Source organism: Chanos chanos, chromosome 5 (genome assembly GCF_902362185.1).
Source record: "Chanos chanos chromosome 5, fChaCha1.1, whole genome shotgun sequence".
In the NCBI taxonomy this organism is placed as follows: Eukaryota; Metazoa; Chordata; class Actinopteri; order Gonorynchiformes; family Chanidae; genus Chanos; species Chanos chanos.
In genome coordinates this window covers 8,998,800-9,009,368 of record NC_044499.1, presented here as the reverse complement: position 1 = coordinate 9,009,368, position 10,569 = coordinate 8,998,800, and the positions used below count along the sequence as shown (strand labels likewise).

Below are 10,569 nucleotides of genomic sequence, written 5' to 3'. Positions count from 1 at the left end.
TGTATTTATGTCCATCTTTACGTCCATTTTCTGTTGGATGATAGATGTTTAAACGTATATTTGAAAAAAAAAATCCAATATCAATTAGGATACTTGATTCCTCAAGTAAAGCAGTTCATTACAGGGGATTACCTTTCCTTGATGGGAAAAACTTATATAAATATATCCCCAGTACTTAAATCTCTTTTCTGGATTTTCTATACATTCAGTGCTAAGAACTCAACATACAAGTCCTAGACCAGGCACCAAAGTTAAAAAAAAAAAAAGGAAAAAAATCCTAAGAAAATACAAGGATTGCAATTTGTTTTATCATTTCAAGTTTTGCCTCTGTGAAATTACACATTCATGGATACCCGTACGGAAAATCATAAGCTGCTTAAGAAACCCTTAAATATGAAATTATCTCGTATTATAATAGCTACAAATGCACAGTTGGATCCAACGTTCCCTTTTGGACCTTATAAGATTGGACAGTACTGCCCGCACCTGAGGTTTAGTCTCTCTGTGGTGTCTTCCTCTCTCAGCGCCTGGCTGCCTATTCTCTGGGAGTGAGTAGGTTTCTCTCCAGTAGGAGGTTCTACCACAGCTCCACCCTCTGGGTGAACCTTACCATCTGGCATCTTGAGATCCACAGAAGCAAATGATGAGAGACTCCCATTTTTTCTTGCCCACATTTTAGAAGGCTCTGCCACTGGAGAGACCTTGAGTTCCCTGCTCCTCTTAATGTCACTTATCCCTTTACGACTGTTGATACTCTGGTCATCCTGGAATGGATCAGAATCGCTCCCATGTACCATATTAAAATATGTGCATTTAGGTGTTGGTGGCTTTGCCATGTCTTCTAGTTCAGAGGAGGATATAACTGCCATTGGTGAGGGTTGGCTCTGAAAGTGTGAATAAGGGACATCTTCACTTGTGTTCTCTTGGCCTGTGTCCGCTGACGTAGTGTCTGCATTTCCATACATCCCCATGGGAACAGGAGGGGATTTACGTATGAGGTGGTTCTCTTTAAGGAGCCACCTGCCCTTATCAATAAGCACACCTTCATTTGGATCTGTCTGAGAAAGAATGCGTTGCACCAGTTCCGACTCCCCGCTTATTGAGCTTGAAGAGTTGGAATTTATGTGGTTCTGATTTGTGTGTTTGGTCATGGAGTCCTGACAAGATTTTGGGCTGATGTTGCTTTTTGTACCAGGACTGTCAAAGTCATGATGTTTACTTCCAGAATTAGGTTTCATGGACCCATTTTCTTTAGCTCTGCTTATAATATGTGATTTCTCAGAGCCTTGCATGTTGTTACGTTGAGAGACAGATATCTTTGGTACATTGTCTTCTCCACTATCTGTCAAAAGCTCCAAAGAGTCCTGTGTCTGATAGCTGCCTGTGTCTGATATATCAGACCTATAATCAGAGAGATCTGAAGTGTTCGGGCTGGGGAGGCGCCTCTGGCCATATGTACCGTTGGCATTAGTTCTTGCCAAGGCTTTTTTCATTTGTAACCCCTTTGGCTCAATTCTAAGGTTTCCACTGGGGTCACGGGTAAAAGTCAGAGTGGAAGACATCAAAGCTGAGTTGACACAGTCCAGAAGCTCCTGTGTGATCTCGACTGAGGGATGTATAAAACAGCTGTCGTCCTCAGCCCAGTCCGTCACTCCTGCTGAATTTGACCATTCCTCATTTCTCTCTCTGTCTTGACTCTTGCATAATTCAGGTTCTGTTTTTACTGAGTCTTTGTTCTCAGACTCTGAATTGTAGGTTTGTTCCTGTCCATGATCTATCAGTTCATGGTCTGATTTTACAAACACTTCCCTCATTTTCTCTACTCTGTCCTCCAGATAATTGTCTTCTGCAGAGCTATGTTGTTTCATGGTGTCATTTGCTTCAGTTAATTTGTGGACCACATTTTCAGAATAGGATTTAAGGGTTTCACATGATTCAGACTCTCTGTCTGATTCAGAGTTTTTAGCCTCAGGTTCTGAAATGGAATAGTGCTGTAGTTCAGCATCTACATCCTCACATGCCGATGCTTCAGACTTAAGACTTTGATTGCATCTCCCCTTTTCACTGCCATCAAATGAATCATCATGGCTATGTACCTGGCTGGTTGCTTTTGACTGGTTGCTGAGCTGTCGCTCTTGTTCAGTCTCTGAATCTTGACTTATCCATGGTTCAGGTTTTTCTTTGTTTGAGTCCTTAGCCCCCAATTCTGAGTGCTGTATTTCATCAACATCCTCACATAATGATGCAGGAGTTCCACCTGCATGTTCATTGTCTTCCAGTTCATTGCTGTCCTGCTCCTCTGTGTAACTATTCTCATCGTCAATGGGACTGATTGTTTTTGATACCTGTTCTTCTTTACTATCCTCTGGGTCTTGACTCCTATGTGACTCAGACAGAGAGTCCTCAGGTTCTTGTTCTGAATGGTAAGATTTGGCATCTTTATTATCACACTCTGACTCTGGGGATTCTTGTATATTTTCCTCTTCATTACTACTCAGGTGCTCAACACCTCCCTCAGTAAAAGGAGCGCTCTGGATTTCATTCACGTCACCTGTGTCACTGTCATTTTTATTCGACTCAGAATCCCCTGTATCCTGCTTTTTAAAGTCAGCTTCAGACAAAAGACTGTGATGCTGTGCTTCTGCATACTCAGTCTCTGATGCACTTGATAACATATCAGACTGCTCAAAGCTACCGGTCACTTCTTTCTTTTCAGCTTGGCTGTTTGATTCCTCGTAACCATCGGGTTCTTCTGTGATCTCACTTTCTGCTACAGTCTCTCGGTTTTCAGAAACAACAGAATCTTTCCTGTCTAAGCTTGTTGTCTCAAGTTCTGCTACTGGGGTACGATCTAGCTCGTACTCTTCAACTTCAGATAATGTTGAATCATCTTGTCCTTGCTTGGCACTCTCCTCTTCAAGGCTTACATCTTCTTCTGGAAAACTTGAATTCAGCACACATTTGGTTTCCTCTACATTTTCATCATCACCTTCTAATACCTGATCTTCTACACAACTTTGTCCTTCCTCTGTGCAGCTGCTTCCAGTTCTATGGACATTGTCCTCTATTTCTGAGGTGTGACCGTGGCTCTCTAGCTCCTCTGTTAGCAAGTCATTGTTTGCTTTTTCTGATTCGGGGGAGTTAGGGGGCAAAGTGGAGACTTCTGATGTAGTATCCGCTTGCTTACCCTCTGCAATGTCCTCTTCTTGGCTTGCTCTCTCCTCTGAGAACTGTCTCTCTTTCTCCAAGTGAGCAGCTTCTTCTAATGTTCTTGGAGTTGCAGTGCGATCTATGTCTTTGGTGACTCTATCTGAATGACTGTTAAGGCTATCAGAATGTTCTGGAAGTTCTTCTTTATCGTAACTGTTATCTCCTTCAACCAGAGATGAAATCTCCCTACGAAGATCATCAGACATGTTAAGCTCCTCCATCAGTTGTTCAATACCAAATGAATGACTTTTGTTTTGATCTTCCCCCTCTGAACTGACCTCCAGAGCAAATTCCTGCTCTGAATTCCTTGGTGATGGTGGGGGACTCTCTTCCAGATCATTTCTTTCTTGGAAATCTTTCCAGCTCTGCTGTAATTTGGAAGAGGTTGAGCTTCGCAGACTTGTCAAACTAGCCCTGAGTGCCTCCTCATCCTCTATGGTGGCAATTTTCTCAAGGGACTGCATTACTTGCAAAGCTTCTGAGCCGCTGTCTGCATTACTTCCACGTGATTCATCTCCTCCAACGCTAGAAATACCATCTCTTAGAGTCATTACTGACAAAAAAGAAAGAAGGGCTTTAGATGGAGATCCAAATGCAGAAGCCACATGAGATGAAAAGTCAGGGAGGCTGCATGACTTCCCCATGTTTTCTGTTCGGGTATGATTTGAGGCCCTCCTGATGGACTGTATAGACAAACATAGCTGCTCTAAAACAGGTTTGACCCCTGATCTGATATTCAGCTTAGTGTTTTGTAACGTCTCCCTTTCGACAGGTGCTAGGGCCTCAGTTGACTTGTGCATTCTTGCTCTGCTCTCCTCCTCTGCAGGTTGTATCCGGACACTTGGCATTGATTTACAAAAGGCCCTTAGTCTTTGTGGATGCTCTTCCACTGGTTCTCCATCACACCTGATTTGCACAGGTGGACGAGACAATGGTCTTTCAACAGTATTGTCCTCAAGAGAGTCGCTTTTCTCTGGTGCATTGCATTTTTCAGGTTCACTGTTTTGATCTGATGTCTCTGAGGAGTCACAGCCTAACTGAAACATAGGCTTTGACTTGTTTTCTGCGTCTGCAGAAACAGTCTCTTCCATATAGGGTACAGAATCTGGCTGCATTTTTTCAAGCCAGTTTTCAACATACTGATAAACATTAGGAAGCGAATGGAGCGTCGGTACTGAGGCACTCTCACTCATCTCCCAGTTTTGTTTTGGCGATTTGGTTCTAGTTTCATTCATGGATTTTTGTTTAACAAAGGTCCTTTTGATTTGCCCTGAATGGGAGGATGGTAAAATGTCTAATATGTTTTTCTTTATGGGAGGCCTAAGGGTGTTGGATTCATTAGTGTTTATATTATGAGTTGTATCATTGTTGATTGCATCTTTTAAATTAAGCTCTTTCTCGAGTGATGCAACTTTCTGATTCCCAATGTTCAGGGTCAGCGATTTACTTTTTCTTATGTTGTCTCCTTCCTGTTTTATTTTCTTTTTGTGTGTTTCAAGTCTCTGGCTGCGTCTGTCACTCTCTGCTGTACTCAGTGTTTTTCTCACTGATCCTGTATGGCTCAAACTGTCTGGAGATTTAATCTTTTTGACATCCTTTAAAGAACTGGAAACACTGCCCTTTTGTCTCTTGTCAGAGCTAGGGGTTGTGGATGATATACTTTTCTTTGATTTTGCTGTTTTTGGTGTTCTTTTTTTCTTACTTTCAGTATTTTTATCCTCTGAACCCTCTTTTGTCACAGACTCTGAGCCGTCTACCTCCTTCTGTGTTGATTCTGACTTGGATTCTACCAGAGTGTGTGTTTCAGTGTGTCTGTTGTCAGTAAATGAGGACAAGCTGTTGCTTATCTTTTGTTGAGGGGATGATTGTCTTGATGACAGTGACAAGATTTCATTCTTCTTCCCATTCAGGGAGTCAGAACTTGTTGACAATCCGGTGAGATCCACATCACAGTCATTGGTAGAGGAAGATGGCCCTGAGTCTGTGGAACCCAGCTTGTTTCTACGCGGAATTTTCGCACTCCTGGAAAGCCCTTTATTTAAATCAGTTTGTGAACTTGCAAAATAGTCGACACACTTTTCTTGCGTTTCACGTATATGCAGCATGGTTTCCGTAATCCCCACGCCATTATTGTTCAGTTGAAGAACCTCTGCCACTCCAGGTGATCTGAGGGAGCCGTAAGACTGGCTGTGCTTGACTTTATTGGATTCAGTTCTCCTGGGCTTTGGAACAGGTCTTGTGCTGCTGCTGCGTCGACTTACAACACAATATCCTTCAGTAAGCTCTCCCTCTGCTGTACGTTCCATGTAGGAATATGCTCCTACGGTGTTCTCCTGAACTTCTGTATCTGATACCCTTTTTATACTTTCCACTGAGGTTGCCTTCCTTCTAACGGATCTTGGTCCTGGTGTGGGTAGCCTCCGAAAAGTGGGCTTGGACGTCTCTAAGTTTTCAGCTGAGCTTCCACAGTATTCTGTACTCACCTCGTTGAACATAACATTATTTTCATGTGGAGTCGAGCAGCTCTCATCATATCTGTTAAGGCCCCGTGACTTCCTGGTCGGGTCAATCTTGTTATCCAGAGAGTCAGGCCCTGACCCAGTCTGTGAGGAGCACACTGTCCTCTCTTGGCTTCCAGTCAAGGTGCGGCTAAGGGTTGTAGTCCAGTGGATCATCTCCTCTTGTTTTATAGTGAGTCTAACCTTCATTTCTACTGTCATGCTTCCATCCTGGTTGACTCTGAAAGATTTCTCTATGTCATCTTCAGCAGGCATGCAGATAGGGACAGTTCCTTCCTCTATGCCTGCCATACAGTCAGATGTCTCCATGTTCTCTGATTCTGGCCTTTGGTTGTTTATCATCTCTACTGAGTTTGAGTTTGACTTCTGTCCATTCTGCTCATACAAACTCCCATTGAGTGAGTTGTTGATTTGACTCACAAAGTATCTCTCAGACGATAGAGAGAAATTCCTTGACCTTACACTGCTGCCCAATGATTTTTTTGTTTCTTCATATGGAACAAGATCCAAATATTTCCAGTTGATATACAGGTACAAGAAGCATGGCACAAATTTGAATGTGATAAAAAAAAAGAGGATGAAACATCAATTAGAAATTATGTAGTTTAACATAAGATCAGTTGTTAATATGACTTGTTAAATGTGCTGTTCTAGGTTGGTCATTTAAAATAGCAGACTCACGTAGCTGGGGCTGTGTCCTGATTGGTCCCATTGAACCAGATATGCTTGAATGTGCAGGCTGAGAGGGTCCTTGAAGGTCATAGTTACCGGGTCTGAAGTGTTCGTTACCAGCTGCTACGACTACATCAGAGCACAGAATAAGGCCAGGCAGACCTTCAACCTTGAAGAGAAACAAATTGATTAAAAGACAGAAAATCTTGCCGTTCTAAACCAAATAATATATTCATCATTATATTCAACATTTTAACACTTTTAGTACATAATTAGCATGAGACTGATGTACGCAGCATGTACAATGATCTTTGTGTTTCTTTTTATCTGTGACAGAAACAGATTATAGCGTGGTATTAATCTCTGCCAACCTCACACCAACTGTGATACAACACGTATACTACTGTCTACAGGCAAACAGATAGGTAAGGCCAATTAAAGTGCTTTCTCTCATTTGAGGGTATGAAATACAGAGGAAGTGATTTTTAAAATGTCATGGGGTCAATATCAGATCAGGGGTCAAAACTTTGAATTTGTCTATACTTTCAATAAACAGACCTGTGTGCTGCTTTGCCATGGTTTTCAAAGAACACTTAAGCTGTTGCTATGTTTTGCAATGCACAATTTTATCCTTAAGTGCTTACTGGAATTCACCTCGTATCTGTTTATCTCCAAAGCCTTAAAGAAGAATCAGTACAACTACTGATAACGCAACTATTTTAAATCTTTCAAACTGAGTACAAATTATAGCACTAATCATAATTTTGGTTGACTTAATTTTGGTATTTCCAAGGCAGAATTCTTTGATTACATGTATGTGCTATTTATGTTCTTGATTACATTCTACTCTCAGCTGAGAAGAAGAACAAACAAAAGTACAAAAAAAAAAAAAAATGAAAGTGAGTCTTACTCTCCTGCCGTCAGAGGTGTACAGCTTCACCACTGGGAACTGCAATACTTGAGAAAGATAATCCAGAAGTGCATCAAAAGTGGGAGCAGATCTTCTGTTCAGAACTACTATGCGTCTAACAGTGGGATCCCTGTTCTTGAAAACTATCAGCCTCTTTGGTGTCCTTACTGTTACGCTGTTATCAGTCATCTTGGCTGCTCTGACGCCCACTTCACCTCTCTTAACCAGCTGCCGTATGACCGCTCTGCGCGCCTGCCTCCCAGCACTGACAGGTCTTGGTGTGTTCCAGGGAACCTGTCTCCGATGAACTTCCTCCAGATTCAGAGGCTTGACCCTCCTCTGGTCCGAGCACACATAAGAGGCCCCATCCTGCAGCTCCTCCAAGGCCCGCACTGTGTGTGTACCTCTGGGTGTCGTGACAGTGCGTACTCCGAAAGGTAGAGGCACTTTCTTGGAGAGGGCATCCAGTAGAGCATCAAACGTCTTGAAGGTACGGCTGTTGATGACCATACGTTGTCCGTTAAACTGCGGGTCCCCACTCTTGTAGAAACAAACTCGCTTTGAGGCATGGGGGTCTGAAGAGAGGGGCACTGTTTTGGAGGCCAGTGTGTGCACACTCCCCATGGACACACCCAGCTGGGTCGTGTCATGTTGGGGAGTGGAATTCATATCAAATGGGATTGGCTAAAATGAACAAGATTTAAAAAGTGAGTTTACATGGAAATAGCTTTCATATTTATATAAAAGACACAATCCACATGTTATAGGGATCAAGTATATTGATACTTATGGCTAACCCAGACAGTTATGTGAGTAAAAAAATGTTATTTTCCTGTGGAGGCTTACTCCAGTTTTCAGTTCCTTACCTAAAGCTGTTTTAAGCATGAGCAATTTATGTCCTATATGTGGATTTGACCAACTGATTCTTCAAATTCTTCATTTAGGCCACTGTTATACAAAATATCATAAACAACCACCGGCACAGTAAAACAGTGGTTAGTATCTACTTGTCTATGTAGCTAGAATAGCACTGAGCACGGACAATCGGAAGTAACCCCCCTACTCAGTTTGGTTACTAACAGCTAACACTTAACATGATTCAGGTAAGAGGCCAATTCTCATTTTTACACTAAACTTTACTCTGTTTTTATGTGTTTTATTTTTAAAATTTGAACAGAAAACAGTAATTTAAAGGACATATTCCATTATCATTCACACTTATTTTAAAGCCCCCTGAAAGTGTTTCTTTAAAATGTATAAGCCACACAATGTATTAGAAAGAAATTCACTCGCTATGCATTTCTACCACATTATTTGGGAGGACAAACTCAGAACAGCTCAGAGATATCAAAACTCTTATTCATCGAAGTAGTCTGTACACTTAAAGCATATCACTGGAGTTATTTTTATATACTGGATCCCTAACACTTGCTGCGTTAACATGAACATTGTCATTAAAGTTACAATTACCAAACAACTAAATTGAATGAATAATTACATTTAAATGTTGTAGTTCATTCCTGGACTATTAGTACCACACCATATTCATATAGAAAACAACTAAAACTCACTTTAAATGTTTTGCTTACCTTGTTTCACATTTTCAGAGAGACGATTCCAGCATTGCATGGGAGAGTGTAGCCCATCAACTGAAAAGATTATCAACGACGCTTGTGCGGCTATTTTTAGACGATCTGCATCAGGGTCGATTTGCGTAATCTTTGCTCACAGTTAATCAGCATTTTAAGCAATGTAAACTTAAGGGAGTGTTTTTGGTTGAAGTAGTTACGTTAAGACATCAAATCTGAACAAGTGCCTAACTTTACCCTATGCCTAAGCCCAGCATTACTGAGACTGTGTTGATAATTTTGGTACTTTGATAGGTGTGCCACATAAAAAAAATGTCTGGCTTAATTCAAAAAGACATGTATATACCTATCAAACTGGTATAATAACCTCACAAATAATTAGGCTAACATTCCCAGTATCTGTTTGTTTGTTTGTTTTTTTAAGTTAATGTTTTGTATGGTCAATCTTATTTGTCCACCTTGGGTAAGGGTTATCGAAGCCTTCAAAAGTATTAATATTGTGACCTGTACCTTTCTTTTTCCGTCTTTTATTACATTCTCTCCAGCTGAACCTGTGTCCTCACCAGTGTGTGTGAGAACACACAGATGGCCCTAGGTGTTTCTAATTTTCCTGCAGAGATGTAATCAGATTTGAGAAGTCTTTGGCTAATAAGGATTAGTGCGGAGAGGTTTTATACTGTAGCTGACAATGAGGGAAAGTCTCTAAAGATAAGACATGTGCTTCACAGTGGGAGAGCATCGTTGCTTGTGAGAGTCCAGCAGGCATAAGGCGATGCCCATTGGTTCACAGCAGTGCTTTGCTAGCTCCTAACGCTTTATGACAGGGGGAAAAAAAAACAACTTGTTTTGTTGTATCTACGTTGAGGCCCAGACCCCATTTTCAAGTGTATTGGGTTCCCCTTGTGCTCACATATATTACTGCTGCTTAGGCAGTTGGCACTAACTTGGGGTTTCCAAGTCAAGTACATTTTTGTCATCACCATGAGGGAGAGAATAGAATCATATGTAGATGGTTCTGTGGAATTCATGGTAAAATTACATTTAGATAGGTACATGGGGGATTTGAGCCAGCCATTGCTAGCTACATTATTGCTGCCTCAGATTTCCAGAATATTTCCAGGACGTTTGTTGTTGTTGTTACAGTGTGTTATCGTAATACCTGAACTGTTATATCACATTTCATTTTAATGTTCCTTGATTGACATACATGTGTTCTGTGAATATTTGGTATAATCCACATTGATTTGAGCAACATGTTTTGATGGTTGAAAATCTGAAATAGGTGAAATATAGGCTGTTTTCCGAGGTCAGTGTATTTGTTAGAATAAAATGCATTTGTTCATAATTAAATGAATATGCACATAATTATACACATTAACTGACAGTGTTAAACAGAATGTTTTGATTTTAAATTTGCTAGAAATATTATGCTTTGTGTTCTTGCAACGCCTCATTCTCAGCTGCCACATTGTTTTAATCTTGGATTACAAAACCTTAAAAAAGCTTAGGCAAACCGTAGTAGCATGCAGAATTCTCAATGTCGTTTCACATTTTCAACGTACAGTTTCCTTTTATACATTTCCCCCTGTCCTCTGAGAAGGATGAAAGATGACTGTTTTATCACAACATACGTTTTCTATGAGATTTCCATAATAATTGATCGATGTTG

General features: G+C 41.0%; 1 protein-coding gene across 1 annotated transcript; it reads right to left on the bottom strand.

The window, feature by feature from the left end:
- Positions 1-425: 425 nt before the first annotated feature.
- LOC115812109 (oxygen-regulated protein 1) lies at positions 426-8,955 on the bottom strand. The gene is made up of 4 exons (XM_030774598.1): positions 8,901-8,955; positions 7,312-7,995; positions 6,411-6,570; positions 426-6,217 (listed from the first exon to the last, which is right to left on the bottom strand). The coding sequence occupies exons 2-4, from the start codon at positions 7,978-7,980 to the stop codon at positions 459-461; spliced, it is 6,588 nt and encodes a 2,195-aa protein (XP_030630458.1). The 5' UTR covers positions 7,981-7,995; positions 8,901-8,955; the 3' UTR covers positions 426-458.
- Positions 8,956-10,569: the final 1,614 nt, after the last annotated feature.

Excerpts from the sequence above, each read along its gene's own strand:
- LOC115812109 (XM_030774598.1), bottom strand. The coding sequence starts at position 7,980 with ATGAATTCCACTCCCCAACATGACACGACCCAGCTGGGTGTGTCCATG. Across the intron at positions 6,571-7,311 it reads ACACCTCTGACGGCAGGAGA|GTTGAAGGTCTGCCTGGCCT; the intron begins GTAAGACTCACT and ends TTTCTCTTCAAG. Across the intron at positions 6,218-6,410 it reads CAGGACACAGCCCCAGCTAC|AAACAAAAAAATCATTGGGC; the intron begins GTGAGTCTGCTA and ends TTCCATATGAAG.